Source organism: Macrobrachium nipponense, chromosome 36, assembly GCF_015104395.2.
Source record: "Macrobrachium nipponense isolate FS-2020 chromosome 36, ASM1510439v2, whole genome shotgun sequence".
Lineage (NCBI taxonomy): Eukaryota > Metazoa > Arthropoda > Malacostraca > Decapoda > Palaemonidae > Macrobrachium > Macrobrachium nipponense.
The window spans coordinates 39,246,133-39,268,220 of record NC_087220.1 but is presented as its reverse complement, the minus strand read 5'-3'; the positions used below and the strand labels follow the sequence as shown (position 1 = coordinate 39,268,220).

General features: G+C 44.4%; 1 protein-coding gene across 1 annotated transcript in view; it reads right to left on the bottom strand.

The window, feature by feature from the left end:
* LOC135203571 (organic cation transporter protein-like) overlaps positions 1-22,088 on the bottom strand; it is a 235,013-nt gene that overhangs the window by 51,223 nt on the left and 161,702 nt on the right. Inside the window, 1 exon segment of the mRNA XM_064233321.1 lies at positions 15,540-15,724. Within this exon segment, the coding sequence (XP_064089391.1) occupies positions 15,540-15,724 (185 nt within the window).

Genomic DNA, 22,088 nt, shown 5'->3' with positions numbered 1-22,088 from the left:
ACTCATTTACATCGGCCCTAACGCTAACACTTATACTCTTTCATACAACTATCTAGCTCATAATCTTCCACGATCTCTAGAATATCATACCAAGTCAACCTCTCACTCGTCCATCTCATTTTCTCTTTATGCTTCAAATTTATGAATTCATACACATTTGCAGGCACAGTCGCTAACAACTTCCTCACTAACTTCTTACACTCATTTATTCCCTTACCTCCAAACTTTTTCCTAGCTAACTTTTCTAACCTGCACACACACACATCTCATACAGCACATTCCCTACAATCATCATTACCCCATACATACTCAACAAAAATCTGGTCAAAAAACTACCTAACTCTCTTGTTATCCCCATACTTAGCAACACAATACTCCTCATACTCTCTGAAAAGTCCCCTATGTCCCCACTACCATATTCCTTATACTTCTCACATGGGGGTACCTCTCTCATATACAACACCTTTTGCACTTCCTGCTCACTCTCACTCTCACTTTCGCTACTTCCATTCTGACCTTTCATACCCTCTTCCAAATACAACGAATCTACTTCCATACTCCCATCCATACTTTTAGTCATACCTTTCTTACCCCTCTTCTTCTTAACTACTAATTCCCACTTACCACTACTAATTCCCACTTACCACTATCTAAATCACTATCATCCTGCACCTTACTCTCAACTGTATTCTCATCTTTATTTGTTCTCTTCTTATCTTCCCCACCATCCTTACTAATCTTCTTCCCTTTAGTCCTTTCTTTACTCTCAACTCCCTTCTTACCCTTCTGATCTGATCTATCCCTAATCTGTACCTTCTCTTTCTTCTCCTCATTTACCACAACAGTATCACTTTCCTCACTCACACTTTCATTCACTTGTTTTTTCACTTTCGTAATCACTCCTGGCCCATCACAAGACCCAGGGGACCTACCTCCTACAGCTCTCTCTCCAAAAAAACCTTTTCATCAATTCCTTCATCATTTCTTGCACATCACTCATCATCGATCCTAACACTTCATCCACCTTCTCAACCATCCACTGTTCTGCTCTTTTTGTTTCTTTCATTCCACTTTCGCACTCCTTAGATTCCTCATATTTCCTCTAACTCGCTCTTCAGCTCCTCACACTCTACCCTCAACCTCTCATTCTATACTTTCAATTGTCCTCTCACCTCTCTCTCCAACCTCAACTCCTTCTCCAGCCTCTCCACTTCAGTTAAACCTTCCATACTCATTTTCCTTCACCAATCATACAACCCACCACACCAACCGTCCTGCAGCTGCCACACCAGCAGCCCCACGTTGAGCCAATAAATAATGTGGCGGGATCACAAGCTAAAAAAACAAAAACTCTCAAAACACATGTACTTACCATATACTTGACACACTCAGGGCGAGGAGCTGCACTGTCCGCTGGATACGGCCGTCGTAACACAATATACAAGCAACCAAACAAGGACAACAACCACATAACAATTCAATAACTATACAACAAAAAAACCACTGCACAAACAATCACTAATAACATAAAAAAACAATAACACGACAAGTCAATACACCACCTACAACTCACCAACAGCAACACTTAACAACTCACAACTCTAACAACTCAACTACAGGCAGCCCTCGGTTAACAGCGGCATCAGTTAATGGCTATCTGGTTTTACGGCGCATGTCTAACGACGCTGTTAAGAGGATTTTCGGTGTCGATCTCTGGTTAGCAGCACTGATATCTGGTTAATAGCAGCTCCAATCTCTGGGTAACGGCGCCGATGTTCAGTTAGATGCGCCGTTAAGCAGGTTTTTAGTGCTGTTATTGCCGATTTTCGGTTAGCAGCAGAACTCGCAAGCACAATAAGTTCAACAACATGGGCACAACAACCTTCAAACATACAATATCAACAATAATTTTAATAACTTCAAAAACACACAAAATAACTGTCCATCAATAATATTCATGACTGCTCCCATAAAACTGACTCTTCACCACAGGCTCTGATCACAGACTGACTCTCTGACTAACATAGCAACTGCACCAGCAGACAACCCAGAACTCGCCAACAAGCAATTCAACAGCTAGCCATCCAACCATCAATTACGCTCTCTCTCTCTCTCTCTCTCTCTCTCTCTCTCTCTCTCTCTCTCTCTCTCTCTCTCTCTTTTTTTTTTGGAAAACCAAAAACACAAACACACCACACAATCTTAACAGCGATACCAACCACGAAACACTCTCTCTCTCTCTCTCTCTCTCTCTCTCTCTCTCTCTCTCTCTCTCTCTCTCTCTCTCTCTCTCAAAGATGTTGTCTAATGGAACAAAAAGATCGTTCATCCACAGAGTGAAGAAGTACTCATAAAAAACGTTAAAGTTAATGGTTTCAGTCTTCCACCAGGCTACTGCCTCTCAGGCAGACATCAGCCGGGTAACCCCCCCTGCCATGGCATCACTCATGGCAGTAACAGTTTAGTAGACAGTCTCACTATTCATCCCATCACGAGACCCAGGAAGCTTACCTCCGACAACTCCCTCTCCAATAAGTCCCTTCATCATCTCTTGCACAGCACTCATCAATCCCACCTTCTCATCCATCTTCTTAACCATCCGCTCTTCGGCCTCTTCCACATTTCTTATCTCCCTCTCAACTCTTCCAACTCCCTCTTATGCTTCTCACACTCAATCCTCAATCTCTCATTCTCCACTTCCACTTCCTTCTCAGCTTCCCTTGCCAACCCAAGTTCCTCCCTCAGCCTCCTAACCTCATCCAACCCTTCCTTCCTTACCTCTTCAGCTGTCCCAGCCATTCTGTTACAGCCATGCCAGCAGTCCCTGTTTGAGAGCCAAAATAATGTGGTGGAATCACAAGCTAAAACACACAAAAGCAAGCAAGACCTCCCTACATTATGTTAACCACTCCTGGCTTACAAATTTCCCCCAACCACACTTTCCCTTTTACTTTACTTTAATTACTAACACGGCACTTGGTTCAGCAAGGCAAAAAAACACGGACACAAGATGCCGTGGTCGCCAATGTTACGTCACAAGAACAGGTTCCCGGTAAAGAATAGCATAAAAATATTTTTTTAATATAAATATTGAATATCTACAGAAAAGAAATTTGCACGATTCCTATAGTTGGTGGATAAAAACATTAACATGTGTTTTTTTTAATGATCAAGTACGTGTTTAGATTACATTTAAAAACCTCTCAAACACATTTACTCACCAGGAAACTTGACACAATCAGGCCGGGACACTGTGCTGTCCACTGGATTCAGTCGCTGAGACACAACCACCGCTGAATATCATACACCAAAAACCCCCCAAAATACCAAAAACCAAACAACAAGTCAAAACAACATGACAAATCACTACACAAACAAACACCCTTGACACCAAAACTTCACACAGCTCAACAAACACCACAATTCCAACACAAACACCAATCAACACCAAGACTACACAAAAAATCAACAACACAAACAAACACCAATCAACACCAAGACTACACAACAACTCACAACCACACCAACTCACAAATCAAATAACAGAAACTCACAAACTCAACAACCTTCAGATGGACACAAGCATAACAAACTCAGTTAGACATCAAAACAATCAAAAACACACAATGACAACTGACTACTTCTGACCAGACTAACTGTCCCAAAAACTGCCAAATACAGACTGATCGTCACTCGCTCCAACAGCTGACTATCTCAAACTCCCTCACTCAAGACGCGGTGACCGGGCCAGCAGATAAACCCAAAACGCCGGCCAAACAAGCGATTCACTCACTAACTACCCACACACCACTCATGCTTTCTCTCTCTCCCTCTCACGCAACTCTTGGAGACATTGTCAAATGTAACTACCATATCACTCCTACATAACAATAAATCAACAACACAACAAGTCACTGTGCAGACAAATACCAACAACATGAAAACAACAACACTACAAGTCCATACACAACCACTTACAAACAACATCAAGAAACCAGTGCAACTTACCAACAACAACACTCAATTCACGACTGTAACAACTCACATACAACACCACAGGAACTCACAAGCTCAACAACCTTCCAATGCACAAGCACAACAAACTGCTAACATACAATATCACCACCATATCAAAACAACTTCAATATAACTGACCATCCAATGCCAAGACCACTATCTGGGAAAACAGACTGTCCATCACAGACTCTAATCATAGACTGCCTACCGCCTGTCCCAGCGACCGAATCCATGCACGAACCGAACCATCCGCCAACAAGCAGTCCATACGCTAATGACCCATCCACCAATTACACTCTTTCCCCTCTCTCTCTCTCTCTCTCTCTCTTGATAGCTCACTCACTCACACTCTTCAGAAAAACACATATGCACTTACATACTATCATACAGCAGCACCAAACACAAAACACGACATATCAACAAACAAAAAATTTAAAATCTCAATTATTTCCCCAACGACGCTCTCACTTACTCTCTCGCTCTCGCTTTCTCACGCAACCCTTGAGGACACTGTCAAATGTAACTACTATATCACTCCTCCATACAATGACTTTGGTTACTGTGAGGGACCACAGATCCAACCAGGAAACTGCTAGATCCACATATCCAACCCGGAGACTGCTTGGAATGCTGCCATAGTGGTAGCCTCCAAGCTCGCTGCCTCTTGTTGCGGAAACCAGAGGTCTGGTTTTCCGCAAGAAGATGCTGCAGCGACAAGCCAAGAGTCAGGCGAACTAACTCCGGCTCTACCTGCTTGGTCGGCAAAGGGCTGTCTGAGGGCAAATAGAAGCGCTTCTGTTGAGGCAGTGAAGGGGGAAGCAGCTTGTCCGACCATTTAGCGCAAAGTGAATTCTCTTGTCCTGAGGCAGAGGAGGGGTTGGTTGGTTGGTTTTATAAAGTTTAGGTGTAACACCAAGCACTGGGGAGCAGAGGAGGGGGAAGCTGCTTATCCGACTTGTTAGCCCTAAGTGATTCTCTTGTCCTGAGACATGATCGTTCACTTGGCCCAACACTCCTTCAGACAAGGAAGACCACAGTAAGCCCGTAGAGGTCCTGGGTTCCTTCTTAGGACCCCTAAATGACTCTAGCTGCAAGGGTGGTGGTCAGAGGCAGCAACCGTGGTCCCTTCCCATAGACCACTGTATTGATGAATCACTGCAACGACCTCAGCAAACATCCTCTGGATCTCAGGAGTGACTGCATCCTGAGGGGAGGAACCATCAAGTCCTTCTAGGATGTGTTTTTCCCTTGACCCTCTTCCTTCAGAAGGAAGAGCCTCAGCAGATCCACCTAGGACCTTCTTGGACCACTTGAGCATACGACCACTCGGGTTCTAAGACCGTGCCAGGAACATATCTTCTCGTGGCTGAGCCGATACCCCTCCCCAGAGTTCCCCGATCGCCTCATCCCTCCTGGTGTATCCTAAGGAAGTTGAAGGGACAGGTGAGGAAGATCGGACATTCCCACTCACTCTGCTAGCGGAACTGAGGGATTGGGCTGCGAATAATCACCAACCCACAGTAGTGACCGATTCGCAGGGATAGAAAAGCACTCTCGCTTGGGAGAAGCACTCCCCTGTGGTACGGTATGGTGCTCTCGCATGGCAGGAGTGGGGATCGGGTGGAGAGTAGTGTCCACCTGATTGACAAGAGTGAGTGCCGTCCTCATGATGCATCCTAGTCCTTGAACAGTCCGAAACCTCTCAAGAGGACTGAACGTAAGACCTCCTACCAGTCTCACCGCGTGCACAATCTCACAAGACAGTCATGTCAACCCCGGGGACTGAGCGATAATTAGGTGTGAGACACCTGAGCAACTCACCCCTTCCTTCCGCACCATACTTGAATCGTGATGGTAAGCAGACTCAGTGTCACTGACTCTGGCTGCATGCTCATCAATAGACTTGCATGCACTCAGGGAAGCTCGCAAACGAGAACCCAGGATGGTACCAGTCTTAGAGGCAGAACCTCTATGACTAGGTGTAGGAGTACGGGCTGAAGTCTGAACTCCAACAGCCCCCAACTCATGCGCACCTGGTGGCGACGAGATGGTTCCTATTCCCGTAGGAACAGGAGGACCAGTGGAAGACAAACCTGGCTTCTCAGAACTGGGAGACAGACCCTTAGAAGTCCCTGTTTGAGACTTTTTGGAGAGAGAGAGAGAGAGAGAGAGAGAGAGAGAGAGAGAGAGAGAGAGAGAGAGAGAGAGAGCACCACCTTCCTCCTCCTCGGCAGGGAAACCTTGGAAGATGAAGGAGAGGAGGCAGCAGACGCCAATGATGACGAAGATGAAGATGACGACACCTTACGCTTCTTCGACTTCTTCATCAGCTTCTTCAGTATGGCAGTCAGATCCCTCATCCAAAGTGCCAAAGGGGTGGCTGCCATGGCAGCAGGCTCTGGAGCAACAGGAACAGGAGATACCAATACTGCGACAGTACACACATGATCAGGGACTGGTACAGCAACATGCACAGGCACAGATGGAGCGAGCTGGAACATTACTGGAGGGAAGTCAAAGGGGGATGGTATTCTGGTAGGTTCTGCAACATAAGTGGCAGGGGGAGACAATACAGCGTAACCTGGGGGAGGAGGTAGAATAAAATCCAACTTTGAAGTATATGGCCCAGATGTCATCACCACGAAGGTGTTACGGTGGTGACGTGCTGCATATACACTAAGTGTGGTGGGGCCACAACCCAGGCACAGATATCGTTGTTGTCATCCCCGCTGCAGCTACATGCTTCAGAGGGGCAGACCTGAAATTTGCCATGTGCCCCTGGAGCAAAGGGATTACAGGTAGTCCCAGCTTCAGCCAAGCCTGATGCAATTCCCCAAATGTGGAGGCCACCACACCTGAGGGAGCAAAAGTCAGGTTAGAAAGAGAAGTCTCTGTCTGATTCGAGTGGGAAAAATCCCCTCTTGCAGCAAACAGAGGCTCCTGAGTGCAACAACTCTGAGTCGGCAGGCCTCCCCCTTCTTCTACGCTTGACGAATCAAACGAAGAAGTGGAGGGAGAAATTCCTCCCGAAGGGAAACCAGCAAGTCAAGGAAGCTTACGTGGAGGGAGAAAGGATGAGGATGAATCAGCCACTAAAGGAGTTGCTGGGGGCATATAACCCTCAGACGAAGCCTTGGAAGCTTTCCCAAAGATTGCTTCCTCCCCTCATAACTTCTCTGATGACCAGGAGACACAGGTATCACAAGGATAATCACATTCCTTAACCATCACTCCAGGGCAAATGCATTGAGAGAATGGGGGGTGTTTAGCTTATGTGAATCCTGGGTTTGCATGTTGTCTTAATTAAACAAAAATACAAACAAATATACCACATTCACAACAACAAAGAAAGATCCCACAAAAAGGAGGCAACAACTTCAATGATGACAATGGGCAGAGAGCGAAAGCACGTCTGTTCACCAAAGCGGCCGAAAGCAGGGTGGGAAGCTCACGTCCAGTCTGGTGGGACCCCCAACTACCGGACAAGCATTTACTGCCTAACTACCTTGTTAAATTTTCAACGGCCGAATTCTAGGCTACGCTGAAAGTAATTCCTAGTATAAAGGACCGAGGGTTTGTATAACGTGTAGGAACAAAATGATATTGTTATGATACAATAAAGTTTCATACATACTTATCTGGCAGATATATACATAGTTATCGACTCCGTCGTCCCCGACAGAAATTCGAATTTCGTGGCACACGCTACAGGTAGGTCAGGTGATCTACCGGCCTGCCGCTGGGTGGCAGGACTAGGAATCATTCCCGTTTTCTAATCAGATTTTCTCTTCCACCTGTCTCCTGCGGGGAGGCTGGGTGGGTCTTCAATCGTATATATCTGCCAGGTAAGTATGTATGAAACTTTATTGGATCATAACAATATCATTTTCATACATTCAACTTACCTGTCAGATATATACATAGCTGATTGACACCCTTTGGTGGAGGGCAAGAGACAGCTAACTACTGACTAGACAGGTAAACAACATATGTTGTAGGTATTTATAGACCTTGGTTCCTCTGTGTTTCTAGACGAAGGGTCGACTTCCTCGCTATTGCATAGGAGTCTGCTTCGTCTCAAGAGCCTTAGCAAGATAGTGATCTGTGGCCAAGAGTTCTTGTGGGTCTACCGATGGGGTCTTATCCACTTACTCGGTCGAGCCTAATTGGCATTTGTCAATGGGTGCTAATCCGCTTATATGACAATATGCCTATGCCTATTGGCATAACTAAGGAGCGCAACACCGATCCCGATCACCTGTTCCTAACATGAGGGTTTGCGCTAGAATTGAAAAAGAGATATCCCCAAACTCCTTTCAAACCTCAATAAAATTCACTAAGTTAGAATAAATTCAACTCATTATTAAAGGATCAGTGTCGGCTCCTTATCCCAGCAACGTATCCGCTGACACGTATAAACCAAGAGAGAAGGATCTCTCGTAGGTTAACTTGACGTCCTTCGTGTAATGAGCAGTCAACACATCGTTGCATCTCTCATATGTTAAAGTTAATATGTCTTCCTGACATATCGTTACGAAAAGAACAAGAATTTGCAAAAGCTCGCACTTCATGAGCTTTTAAATTCTCAGCTGTTTGAAGGTATCATCAAGTCACTTATGAAGCGCTTTAGAGATCACCATTGTTTCAAATTCTCAGCTGTTTGAAGGTATCATCAAGTCACTTATGAAGTGCTTTAGAGATCACCATTGTTTCAAAGAAGACTAGGACTTTCTTTGAACTGGATCTCATCTGGATGAAGCCTAGAGCCTGGCTTGCACCTGGTTGGCGCCTGGCGCCTTGCCAGAGCCTTGCGCCTGTTTGGAGCCTCGCGCCTGGCGTGTGGCTGACTTCTCCCCACTTGCTGGAGCTTCGAGCTTGTTAAGAGTCTCGAGGAAAACTGGCGATGTCCACATCGGACAATTTTTCCCGATTTGTTCGCCTCTAGCGCACTGCGCCAGGTTGGAAGCCCGCTCCTTCTCCTCATCAGACAATGACAGTGTTCATATTGACTGTCTTTCTCTGGCGTCTTCACGCCTGTTTTGGCATTTGGCGCCTGACTGGCGCTACATTGTCCGAAAGTCCTGAAGATCCACCATCGTTTATCAGGAGACTGGAGAAGGGTGGAAGAAATTCTTTCACTTTGAGCTTTTGGCCTTTCCGGCAAGGGGAGGTGATTTTAGTCAGCTACATCCAGAAGACAATAGGAAATCTAAAAGTCCGAGAGACAAGTCTTCCTCCGAGGAGGATCCTTATTGAATACTTCCGTTGCTAACGAGTTCTCCTCCTACATGTTGATGAGTCTTCTCGTTGCAGAAGCTTCCCTATCCTTGCCCAAAGGAAGGGAAGGAGCCTGGAAGTTTGAAGAGATTCTGAGCTGAAATTGGTAGGACTCCTGATTTCTAGCTCTTTAATGTATCTCTCTGAACCTTTTGGGAAGTAGTTTGAGCCCTCATCGCGTTCCCAAGACTCTGTAAGTAAACGTTTAAACCTTGTCTTCTTCCGTAGATGACAACGTCAGTACATTACCTGGACAACGAAACCTCTATCTGAAAGCGTTGATCCAGGAATAAAAGGCTTTAGTTCTTTTGCCAAACATACTATGCGTGCCAGAACCCATTGCCGAGTCTTCATAGAATTTGATTCCGGATTCTAAAGCCCAAAATTTCACTTGTCCTTTTGATCGTTTAGGACCAAGAGAAACATTTGATGAGGAGCAGTTCCATCTTGTCGGAACACGGAATCTGAGGCCCAAATTAGGATTCCATTCTAAGTATAAGATCTCCTACTCTTATCGTATAGAGGTATTGTATAAGATCCCGAAGATCTTAATTCTCTACTATCTCTAATATTCTTTGTCGAGACAGAGTATATCTTTTTACTGTGTTCATTGATAGCATAAAATACCAAGGTGATTCTTCCCCCTGAAAGGGAAGAAAACCATTATGTGGTTCACAGAGGTATCGGAAGAGGACAGTTTCCCCTTTCCATCTAGCACGATCTGCAGCAACTCTATGTCTTTAACATATTTGAAGGAATTATCAAGCTTCCCTTGAAAAATCCTCTCATTCATATTTACTTCTGGTCAGTCTGCACGCAGACAGACTCAGAGTGGATAGATTTTTTCAGGTCCAATATTTATAATAGATTCCGATAAAATCTCTACTCTCTTAGAAAAACCTTCCGACACATGCTGAGAGAAGAACGTGACCTCTGTGAATCCAACCTTTTTATTGCCAAAATGATGCATTCATCTTCTTCCTTTGACGCCCATTTATCTTAATATCTGTTAAGAATATATATAACTAGGGGAAAAAAGACTAAAGTTTATTCCCCTATTTAAATTAAAGATGGCGTATCTTGCTACCTCTCTTGTTTCGAGGAAAAGGAAGCAATCTATAAGAAGCTCGTTCGTCTTCTACCTTGCGAAGAGATCTGTGAATACTTTCCGCAGGTTCTCACAACTCTTTCCAATAAATGTTAAACATACGTTAACAGTTATTATCGTCGATCAAGAAGGTTCTCACGGACGTGCAAAATCCCGCATCGAACCTGGTAAGGATCGTTATGTTCCGTGTCTGTTTCCAAATAGGTTAAATCGTGCTCTGCCGAATTAAAATCCTTTATAATACCGTCACATTGTGGTAAACAGCATTCATCTAGGAAACTCTTGTAAGGATAGTAGGAATTCTGTAATTAACCACGGTGTGTGCATAAGGCTTAACCGTAACCGTTATCTTAAGGTGAATTTTCTACTACATTCTTTCCTCGCCGAGGCAGAGAGAGATCCTTAGCAAAACGAATACGATGTTATTCATGTTTGCCTAAAAATCCCCTCAATTCGTGGTTAAGTCCCTGATTGTAGGGGGAATATACGGTGAACCATTCGATCCCTTAGGAGAGAGAGATGTAACCAACCGTTCACGACCGAGAACCAGATGGTACTGAATTGGCTTACAATTACAGCCATCTCGTTCACTGCCTGGCTGCATTCATTCTGAGTTGCCAGTTACTCCCTTCAATGAAGGGATATAATAAAATTATTCTCGAGCCTAAGAAAGCTCTCAATAATGCAAATTTAAGCCAAACAACCTTTGTTAAATACCAAAGCTGAGTAGGTATTGTCGTAACAAACCTTTTAAGCGAAGTCCTTACTAGGAAAATCCTGTAAGGATATAGATAATTCCGTAGCAAACCAGAAAGGCAACTATGGTATGCGTATATGACTTGTCATTCAGTAGTCGTATACACTAAGTCTTCTACGACATTCTTTCCTCTCCGACATGCAGAGAAAGAATGGAAATCTTACTCTCTTCGTTCTTTTCGTCAATAAACCCGAATGAGTATTAGTCGAAAGAGATCGCAAATGACAACCGAGGATCGAAGAGAATCTTCTCCAGCTTTATTATCTTGGAGATAAGTCCGTATTTTACGCCTTTCTTATCTGGAAGAGCCTCTAATCAATGAATGAGAGCTCGTACGAATCTTGTTCAACTTCCAAACGATTGCCCCTCTTTCTGTAAATGGTTGGTTGCATTATTTTTTAGGAGGATGATTTTAATATCCTCTTACTAATACAGAACTAATTCTCACAATTCTGCTCTATCTTCCATTCCTCAAGTTGGGAGAAGATTGAGCAACCGGAGGAGAGCGCTTCCTTTCGAAAGGTGAAGGGCTTTTAGCAGTACCGACTCTAACCTGACAAGGGCTACGGCAGCCTGTGCTACATCTTGAGTCCCTGCCAGGAAAAAGCCGAACTTGCTCTTGCCTTTATTGCATTAAGACTATCCTGACAAGGGCGACGGCCCGCCTGTGCGACAACTCCCGTCCCTATCAGGAGAAGCCTCGAATGTCTTCACCTTTCGCCTGGAGGACTCTTGGCGGTTGTCAGGCTCTTCTTGTAGGAGAAAGTGCCTGGCGCTAAGCAGGAGTATCTTGCCTAGAATACTCCTGGAGCCTGGGAGGAGTATCGCGATCGGAATACTCCTCGTGCTCGGACTACTCCTGGCGCATGGCAGGAGTATCGCCGCTCCGAATACTCCTGGCGCCTGGGAGGAGTAGCAGTTCGCTCGGAATACTCCTGGCCGCTGGCAGAAGTATCGCTTTCCTAGGAGGAGTATCGTGATCGGAATACTCCTGGCGCCTGGTAGGAGTATCACGTTCCAAATACTCCTGGCGCCTGGGAGGAGTATCGTGCTCGGAATACTCCTGGCGCCTGGCAGAAGTATCGCTTTCCTAGGAGGAGTATCATGATCAGAATACTCCTGGCGCCTGGTAGGAGTATCACGTTCCGAATACTCCTGGCGCCTGGGAGGCGTATCGTGCTCGGAATACTCCTGGTGCCTGGCAGGAGTATCGCGTTCCGAATACTCCTGGCGCCTGGGAGGAGTATCGTGATCGGAACACTCCTGGCACCTGGCAGGAGTATCGCATTCCGAATACTCCTGGCGCCTAGGAGGAGTATCGTGATCAGAATACTCCTGGATCCTAGCAGACGTATCGCGCTTGGAAAGTTTTTCTTGTGCGGAAGGTTCCGCGCGCCTGGAAAGTTCCGCGTTCGGAATGTTCCGCTTATCCGGTAAAAGATTCCCGCTTGGAAAGTTCCGAGCGTCTGAAAGGCGATCCTCGCCTGGAAAGTTCTGTACGTCTGGAAGTTTCCGCTTGTGCGGAAGGTTCCGAGTGATTGTCAAATTCCGCTTATGTGAAATGTTCTGCACATTTGGAAAATATTCCTTCTTGGAAAATTCCAAGAGCCTGGAAGGCGATTTGAATCTGGAATCTTCCGCCTTCTGGAAGGTTCCGCTTGTGCGGAAGGTTCCGTGTGCGGAAGGTTCCGATCTCTTGTACATTTGTTCTTGCTTAGAATTCGACAATACTTCCATTTTCGACATAGCCCTCCCTTTCTTCTGAATGAGAAGGACTTCCATTTCCGATGAAGATCCTGGTTCATAGTGCTTCAGGCGCTTTGCGCCTATATTCAGGCCCTTCAGGTGCTTTGCGCCTCGTTTCAGGCGCTTTGCGCCTTGTTTCAGACACTTTAGGCGCATTGAGCCTCGTTACCGGAGCTTCATGCCCGAGGAGCTAGAAGTTTAAAAGTTATATATATATGTGTAATCACTAAACGAGATCCATATAATTCATTCGATCAACAAATATTCTTTAATATCTAATTCGTTCTTCTCAGAATAGATATATTTTCATATACACGTACCGATGAGGAATTTATTGAAATAACTATTTCAAACCCTCATGGAATATAGCCCCCCCCCCCGGTCCAGCTGTACGGGGGACGAACCCGGATAGGGGAATGCCTCTACCGGCACAACTGTTATCGAATGATGTCTTCCTTTCTCCGCCTCTTCTGAGTTCCGATAGCCAGACGAGATTATCTTGCATCTTCATTTAATCTACGCCGTTGAATGTTTCTTCTCCTTATTCGTCAAGACGATAATAATAAGGGGAACACATTGAATTAGGATGCCTTTCCAATGGCTATCCCTGGCAGTCTGGGACGTCCTACAGAACCTGCCGAGGGGACGCCTGATCGGTGGGGATTCTCCATAACCTCTGTAAGGCTTTCGACATTCCTTCTCCTCTGGGCCTGTGAGCTTGGAAGAGGTCTAGACCTGGGAGCGAGACAGAGCCGATCAGACGCACCCTCTATTGCAATGGGGAACACTATAATCACTTCTTACCTTATAATAGCTCGTATCTTGAGTTACATTCCTTTATCTTCAAATTGCAAATGAATTTGTAGTTTCTGTGAAGTAAGAAGGTGATGAGGAAACAACACTACTAGTACTGTTAATATTCTAACTGCTCGTCAGAACGAGAGCTATTAAAGCTTCTAAAGAAAGCATATCTAGTTCTATGTTTTTCTGACTTCCTCAAATAGGACTAGTTCTATGTTTTTCTGACTTCCTCAAATAGGAAGTTACCTTATTTTCCTCAATCAAATTCTAACATTTATTACACTTTATCAATGAATAAATATTTATATTTCCCTTTCTTGCAAACTATGTAATTGTCTACCGAAAACTTCGGTAGTTACACATCCTCTATTCTTCGAAAACTTCGAAGTTAATTCATTAAAAGTTATTAAAAAGTTATTAAAAGCGTATGCCGAACCACCGATCCAGTACTTCCCTGTAAAAGTCGGCCCAGAAGATCGATGGCGATGAAACACGAAAATCAAATCAGAAGGGAAACGTAAACATATGTTTACATTCCCAGCGACAGAGAGAATCTGATTAGAAAACGGGAATGGTTCCTAGTCCTGCCACCCAGCAGCAGGCCGGTAGATCACCTGACCTACCTGTAGCGTGTGCCGCGAAATTCGAATTTCTGTCGGGGACGACGGAGTCGATAGCTATGTATATATCTGACAGGTAAGTTGAATGTATGAAATTTATGATTATGTTACTGAATGAAGACAAACTGATCCAAAACAAAGCCGCACAGAAGACAAGGGATGTTCACTTAAACGGCAGAAATAAATTGAGCATATCAGCAGTGTCGTACTTATCAGTATCCTTAAGTGGGCGGGACTCAGTAACTACACTTAAAGAATAGGGCGATATCGAGAATTTAAAATTCTAAAAACTGCCATGTTAGGGGTAGAATATAGCTAAGTAATTATTCGGTAATTACTTGGTAAGTTACTTATATAAAATGAAACATTACAATATGTACAGAGAAACTTAAATGGCATTACCACTGGGAGAAATTACAAAATATATAAAAAACTTATTAAATTTCCATTGCCTCACATACTGCACAACTAAGCAATGGTTTTCAGGTGACACATGGAATTTGAAGCAGAGTAAATTTTTTAAAGTTGGATGGCTAAATGGGAAGATGGAAAAGATGAGAAATTAAGACAAAGAAGCTCAATTACAACTACATACTAGCATAACACACAAAGTACACTGCATGAGTTAAATAGCTACATGGGAAGATGGAAAAGATGAAAAGTTAAGAGAAAGAGCTTCATTACAACCACTAGTATAACACACAAGGTACACAGCATGAGTTTCCATCAACAGTGCTCCAATATACAATAGTACAGGCAGTTCCCGGGTTATGTCGTTTCAAGTTTACATCACTTTTCAAATATATTCATAAAAAAATCAGTCTAGACTGCTAGACTAGAGTGGATGTTCCGAGGTTACATCGTTGTCTTACACCACGAGGGAACAGTAAAGTACATACAGCTACAAAATAAAGTCAAAATTTTGAATTTTGTGGATTCACACCACAATAGAATGCAAGTAAAATGCTATACAGTACACCCAGAGCATTAACGTTAAGGTTTTAATCACTATATCATATTTTCATACATTTTTTTTGCAATGTTCCAGGTTATGTCATTTTCCCAGTTACAGCGTGGCATTGGAATGGAACCCCCAACATAACTTGGGAACTGACTGTACTCATTTCTGCATACCTAGTAAGTCCTTAATAAAACGGGAGTACGGGGAAAAAGTTACTTAATGCCTAAACTTCAGAATTGTCAGTTTACTAACAAGGTACTCAGTGATGAATGGAGAAACTGAAGAACCAACTCTTGACATCATGAAGGATGAGCTAACTCCTCGGGTGCGAACTTCAGTTGGGAACAACTCCGAGGCATACAAGTTGTTTCCTTGAAATGACATAGAGATGGCCATCTTACCAAGCATTGCAGAAGAAATGATTAACCACTGATGACCTAGATGAGAAAAATATTTTTTTTTACTTCAAGGAACAAAAGGTTTAAACAAGATCAAAAACATGACATTACGTAAAAAAATAAACATTCAGATTTACTATTGTACTGAGAAGCAAAGGCTGTGTCGCCTTAAAATACTGAGAACTTTTTTACCAATACTAACTTTACTAGCACTAACTGGTGGTATAAATTTCCTTTTCATTCCTAACATACTTCTTTTCATACCTATAAATGATATTGTTAGAATACAATAAAGTTTTGTACATACTTACCCGGCAGAGATATACTTAGCTTATGTCTCTGATGTCCGACAGAAATTCGAATTTCGCGGCACACGCTGCAGGTAGGTCAGGTGATCTACCCCCCTGCCGCTGGGTGGCAGGGATAGGAACCATTCCCGTTCTAGAACAGATTTTCTCTTCCACCTGTCTCCTGAGGGAGGCTGGGTGGGCCATTCATCGTATATATCTGCCGGGTAAGTATGTACAAAACTTTATTGTATTCTAACAATATCATTTTTGTACATGCAACTTCCCCCCCCGGCGATATATACTTAGCTGATTGACACCCTTGGTGGTGGGTAAGAGACAACTATTTACTGAATAGACAGGTAAACAACATACATTGTAGGTAATAAATAAATAAAACTTGTTCCTACTTGTTCAGACGGAAGATTCCATGGCTAATGCCTAGGAATCTGCTTCGCCTCAAGAGCCTCAGCGAGGATGTGACCTATGGCTAAGAGTTCTTGTGGGTCTGTCGATGGGGTCTTATCCATTTACTCGACAGAGCCTCTTACATGACAATATGCCTATGCCTTGTGGCATAATTAAAGAGCACAACACCCATCCCGATCACCTGATCCTAACACGAGGGTTAGTGCTTAAGTTGAAAAGAGTTATCCCCAAATCCTTTCAAACAACCCAAAGAAAAAACACGACGTTAAATAAAATTTAACTCACTAGTTAAGGATCAGTACGGCTCCCTATCCCAGCAATGTATCCGCAGACACGTATCAACCAAGAGAGAAGGATCTCTCGTAGGTTATCTTGACATCCTTCGGATATGGGAAGTCAACACAGAGTTGCATCTCCCGTATGTGACAGCTAATATGTCCTTATGACATATTGTTAAGGAAAGAACAGAATTCGGAAAAGCTCGCACTTCATGCGCTTTTAATTCTCAGCTGTTTGAAGGAATCATCAATGCACTTGTCAAGTGCTTAGGAGATCACATTGTCTCAAAGAAGCCATGGGCATTCTTTTGATATAGATCTCTTCTGGGTGAAGCCTGGAGCCTGGCTAGCGCTTCGTGCCTGGCAGGCGCCTAGTTCCTGTCCTGAGCGCCTTCGCCGCCTGGCTGGAGCCTTGCGCCTGAATGGCGCCTAGAGCCTGGCTGGAGCCTCGCGCCTGGATGGCGCCTCGCGCCTGGCTGGCGCCTGATTGGCTCCTCCCTCCTGGCTAGCGCCTCGCGCCTGGCTGGAGCCTTGCGTCTGGCTGGCGCCTTGCGCCTGGAGCTTGGCAGAAGACTTCATGATTACTGTCTATGAGTCTGCATGCCTCAAGAGTTTCAGCGAAGGTAAGGGACCTATGACTGAACAAACCCTTCTGGATCATGTCAAGTGGGGGCTAGCCCAGCTTACACGACAGAGCCTTCTCGGATCGTGCCAATGGGGGCTGACCCACTTACATGGCAGAGCCTTACCTGTATCATATCAATGGGGACTAGCCCTCTTACATGACAGAGCTTTAGGTTTCTCTTTACTGGAAGGAGCCTTGCACCTGGATGGATCCTCCATCCTGACTGGAGCCTAGCCTTGAAGGAGCCTGGCACCTGGATGGCGCCTGGCTGGCTTCTAGAGCCTGGCTGGCTCCTAGAGCCTGGCTGGAGCCTCGCGCCAGCTTGGCTCCTCCACACTTGCTGGAGCTTCGAGCTTGGTAGAGTCTTTAGGCTGTCTGGCGATGTCCACATCGGACACTCTTATATCTGTCCGATTTGTTCGCCTGCGCCAGGTTGGAGGCCCGCTCCTTCTCAGTATCCGACCATGACAGAGTTCCTTGGAACTGTCCGCCTCTGGCGTTTTTCGCCTGTATTGGCATTTGGCGCCTGGCTGGTGCTACATTGTCCGAGAGTCCTGAACAATCACATAGTCTATCAGGAGACTGGAAAAGAGTGGAAGAAATTCTTTCCCTTTGAGCTTTTGGCCCCTGGCAAGGGGAGGTGATTGTAGTCAGCTACATCCAGTAGACGACAGGATATCTAACAATAAGAGAGAGAGTCTTCCTCCGAGGAGGATCCTTCGTGAATACTTCCTTTGCTAACGAGATCTCTTCTTACATGTTGATGAGGTTCCTCGTTGCAGAATCTTCCCTATCCTTTGCCGAAGGAAGGGAAGGAGTCTGGAAGTCGAAGGAGACTCCGAGCTGAAATTGGGCGGAACCCTGATTTCTAGCTCTTATTGTATCCTTTTGAAATACCTTCTGGGAAGCATTTCGAGCCCTCATCGCACCCCGAAGACTCTGTAGGCAACGTTTTAAACCATCTCTTCTTCTGTAGATGAAAAAGTAAGTACCCTACTTGGGCAACGAAACTTCTATCTGAAAGCGTTGCGTCAGGAATAGAGGGTTTTAGTTCTTTTGCCAGACATACTATGCTGGCAAGAACCCATTGCCGAGTCTCCATTGAATCTGATGCGAGATTCCAATGCACAAAAAATTCACTTGTCTTCTTGGTCGTTTAGGGCTAAGAGAAACAAAGAATTCCTTCATAAACTTTCTCAAAGAAGTTTGATGAGGAGCAGTTCCATTTTGTCGGACCACGGAATCTGTGGCCACAAAAAGATCCCATTCGAAGTATATGATACCCTACTCTTGTCGTATTGCGGTATCGTATAAGATCCCGAAGATCTTAATCTTCTGTTATCTCTAATTCCCTTGTAGAGACAGAGTATAGCCTTTTACTGCGTTCTTTGATAGCAGATATATACCTAGGTGATTCTTCTCTCTGAAAGTGAAGAAAGACCTCGCTATGTGGTTCACAGAGGTATCGGAAGAGGACAGTTTCCTCATTCCATCTAGCACGATCTGCAGCAATTTTATGGTTCTTAGCCATGACTATTGTCATTTACCTTGAAAAATCCTCTCATTCATGTCCACTTCTGGTCAGTCTGCACGCGGACAGACTCAGAGTGGAGAAGGTGGGTTTTTTTCAGGTCTATTTATAATAGATTCTGATAGAATATCCAGATACTCTTGGAAAAGCCTTACGAAACATGCTGTGAGAAGAACGTGACTTCTGTGAATCCAACCTCTCTAAGGCCAAAATGAGGCATTCATCCTCTCTTCCTTTGACGCCCATTTATCTTAATATCTGTTAAGAATTTATAACTAGGGGAAAAAAGACTAAAATTTATTCCCCTTCTTTAAATTAAAGATGTCGTATATTGCTACCTCTCTTGGTTCGAGGAAAAGGAAGCAGTCTATAGGAAGCCTGTTCGTCTTCTACCTTGCGAAGAGATCTATGAAGAAGACTTTCCGGAGGTTCTCAAAACTCTTTTCAATAAATGGTTAGACATATGTTAACAGTTATTATCTTCGATCGAGAAGTTCTTACGGACATGCAAAATCTTGCATCGAACCTCTTAAGGATCGTTACGTTCCGTGTCTGTTTCCCAAATAGGTTCTCTTTTGTTAACGCGAACAGGGCGAAAAAAGAGGTTCTCGATGCTCTTTGAAATATGAGAGAGTCGTGGAATTGGCCTAAGTGATTACAATGAATCATTTCATCATTCCTTGTAAGCGATCCCTTTCCGATTAAATGGGTAACGAAATCAGGAACGAATCTTGCCGTTACCAAGCCTCCGAGAGGCTACTGGTTTGTTAGTTTGTTTGTTTGTATGGTGTTTTTACGTGACTTCCGAACCACGTCGAGAGTGAACTTCTATCACCAGAAATCCACATCTCTCACTCCTCAATGGAATGGTCGAGAATCGAACCCGCGACCACCGAGGTGAGCAAAGCACCAACCAACCACTACTGGACTCTTAGGTTAATAACTTGCTAAAACGAGAAATATCTTGGATGGTGCTTCTGGCGCATTGCGCCAGGCTGGCGCTTCTGGCGCAATTTGCGCCAGGCTGGCGCTTCTGACGCTTTGCGCCAGGCTGGCGCTTCCTTCTAGTTCTTTTAAGGTTATGTACCAGAACATCTGTGCCTTTATGGTACCCGACATCCTTCACGTGTTCATTCCGTTCTAGTAGAAAAACAAAAAATTTTATATACTAGTATAGTCCATTCAGGGAAACAACTTCTGCCACTAAGAGAATGTTTCCCATCCGACTCACCCATCTTCTCTTGAGCAATATCCGATTCTAAAAAGGTTGTGTGCGTTTCTCGAAAGGATGAGAGAATTATATTATATCGTGCTCTGCCGTATTAGAATCCTTTATAATTACTGTCCACATTGTTTGGTAAACAGCATTAATCTAGGAAACCTTGTAAGGATACTAGGGAATTCTGTAGTTAACCTCGGTATGTGCATAAGACTTGACCATACCGTAGTCTTAAAGTGAATTCTCTTCTACTACATTCATCTTCTCACTAAGCATGTACTCTAATAAGCCATGCTTTCGTAAGCATGAGAGCATCATATAATATAGAGTTCCGCTGCGTTAGAATCCTTTAATAATGTTACCTACGGTAAACAGCATTGAAATGTTGTAATATCTTTCTTATTGAAAGCTTCTTAGCAAAAGGCAGACAATATTTTATTTATGTTTGCTTAACTATCCCCTCAAATCGAAGCTATAACCGTGATTGTAGGGGAGAGACACGGTTAGTTATTCCATCCCGCAGGAGAGAGACATGTAACCAACCACTCATAACCGACACCTACTGTTACTGCGTTGGTCTCTAAGGCGCGATAGCAGTCTCCGTTAGCCGTCTGGCCTTACTCTTCCAGAGTTGCCAGCTACTCCATTAAATAAAGGAATCTTATAAAATTATTATCGAACTTCAGGAAGTTCTTATTAATGCATATTTAAGCGAAACAAAGACTTCGATAAATCTAGAAGCTAAGTAGGTGTTGTCTTAACAATCCCTTTAAGCGTAGTCCTTCCTAGGAAATTCCTGGAAGGATACTGGTAATTGAGTTGCTCTGCAAGAAGTAACTACGGTATGTGTGATTTGCCGTATCGTATTCTCATACAGCAGATACTCTACTACCTTCTTCCTGCCGAGGCAGATAGAGAAAGGAAAAATTTTTACTGTCTTCGTTCTTTTCGTTAATAGAACGATAGAAAGAGTATATATACTCCTTAAGGAAGGAAGTTAATCCAGGAACTCTTTAAATCTTCGTGATTTCCTCATAAATCGCGGAAGAGACAGAATTCCTGTTCATCTGTAGGGTTTACGGAAGGAAGTATATTTCCTATCCGCCATCATACCCAAACGTCGATGAGATTCTTATAAGAAAAACTCCCAAAGCTCTGCCTCTTCATAACGAGGGAAGAGCATGAATGAAGGGAAGCGTCGTCCACATTGAGAGGAACTGCCAAACACAGGAGTCTCTGAATAAATGAAAAAATGGCTTCTCTTAGTATCAGAATCCTTCTGACAAACGCGCGGCCGCCTGTGCGACCATCTTGCACCTTTGCCAGGGGAAAGTTGCTCAAGTTAAAAACTCAAAGAGGAGCCTCGCGACTGACCTCTCTCTCATAAGAAGATTTGGAATATTCTGGCGCCGATGGCCTCTTGCGCCTAGCGCCTGGATAGTTCCGCGCGCTGGAATGTTTCCGCACGCTAGAAAGGAGACTCGCTCCTGGAACGTTCCGCTTGCGTGGAAGGTCCCATGCGCCCTGATAGTTCCGAGCGCCTACTAGACCCCTTTTAGAAAGAGCCTCTTGCCCGGAAACGTTCAATGGAAGGATCGTTCTGATTGCCACTGTACTATAAGGCTCCTTGCTCTAGCCGTCTGTTTTCTAGAACGCGGCTCGCGTTTGGTTGTAGGAACGCGGCTCGCGCTAGTCTGTTTTCTGGAACGCGGCTCGCTGCTGGCTGTTGGAACGTGGCTCACACTAGCTTGCTGGAACGCGGCTTCCTAAGTTCCTGGCTGGCTCTTGCTCAGTGTTCTCTTAGTTTTCAGAGAACGCGCTAGATCATCAAACATATACATTCTTCGTCTTTTCGGATGTAAGATGAGAGACGCACTTTTTTAAGGATGCCTTTTCAATGGCTATCCTTGGCAGTCTGGGACGCTCTACAGAACCTGCCGAGGGGACGCCTGACCGGTGGGGATTCTCTGAAACCTCCTTACTGCTTTCGACATTCCTTCTCCCTGGGCTTGGGAGCTTGAAAGAGGTCTAGGC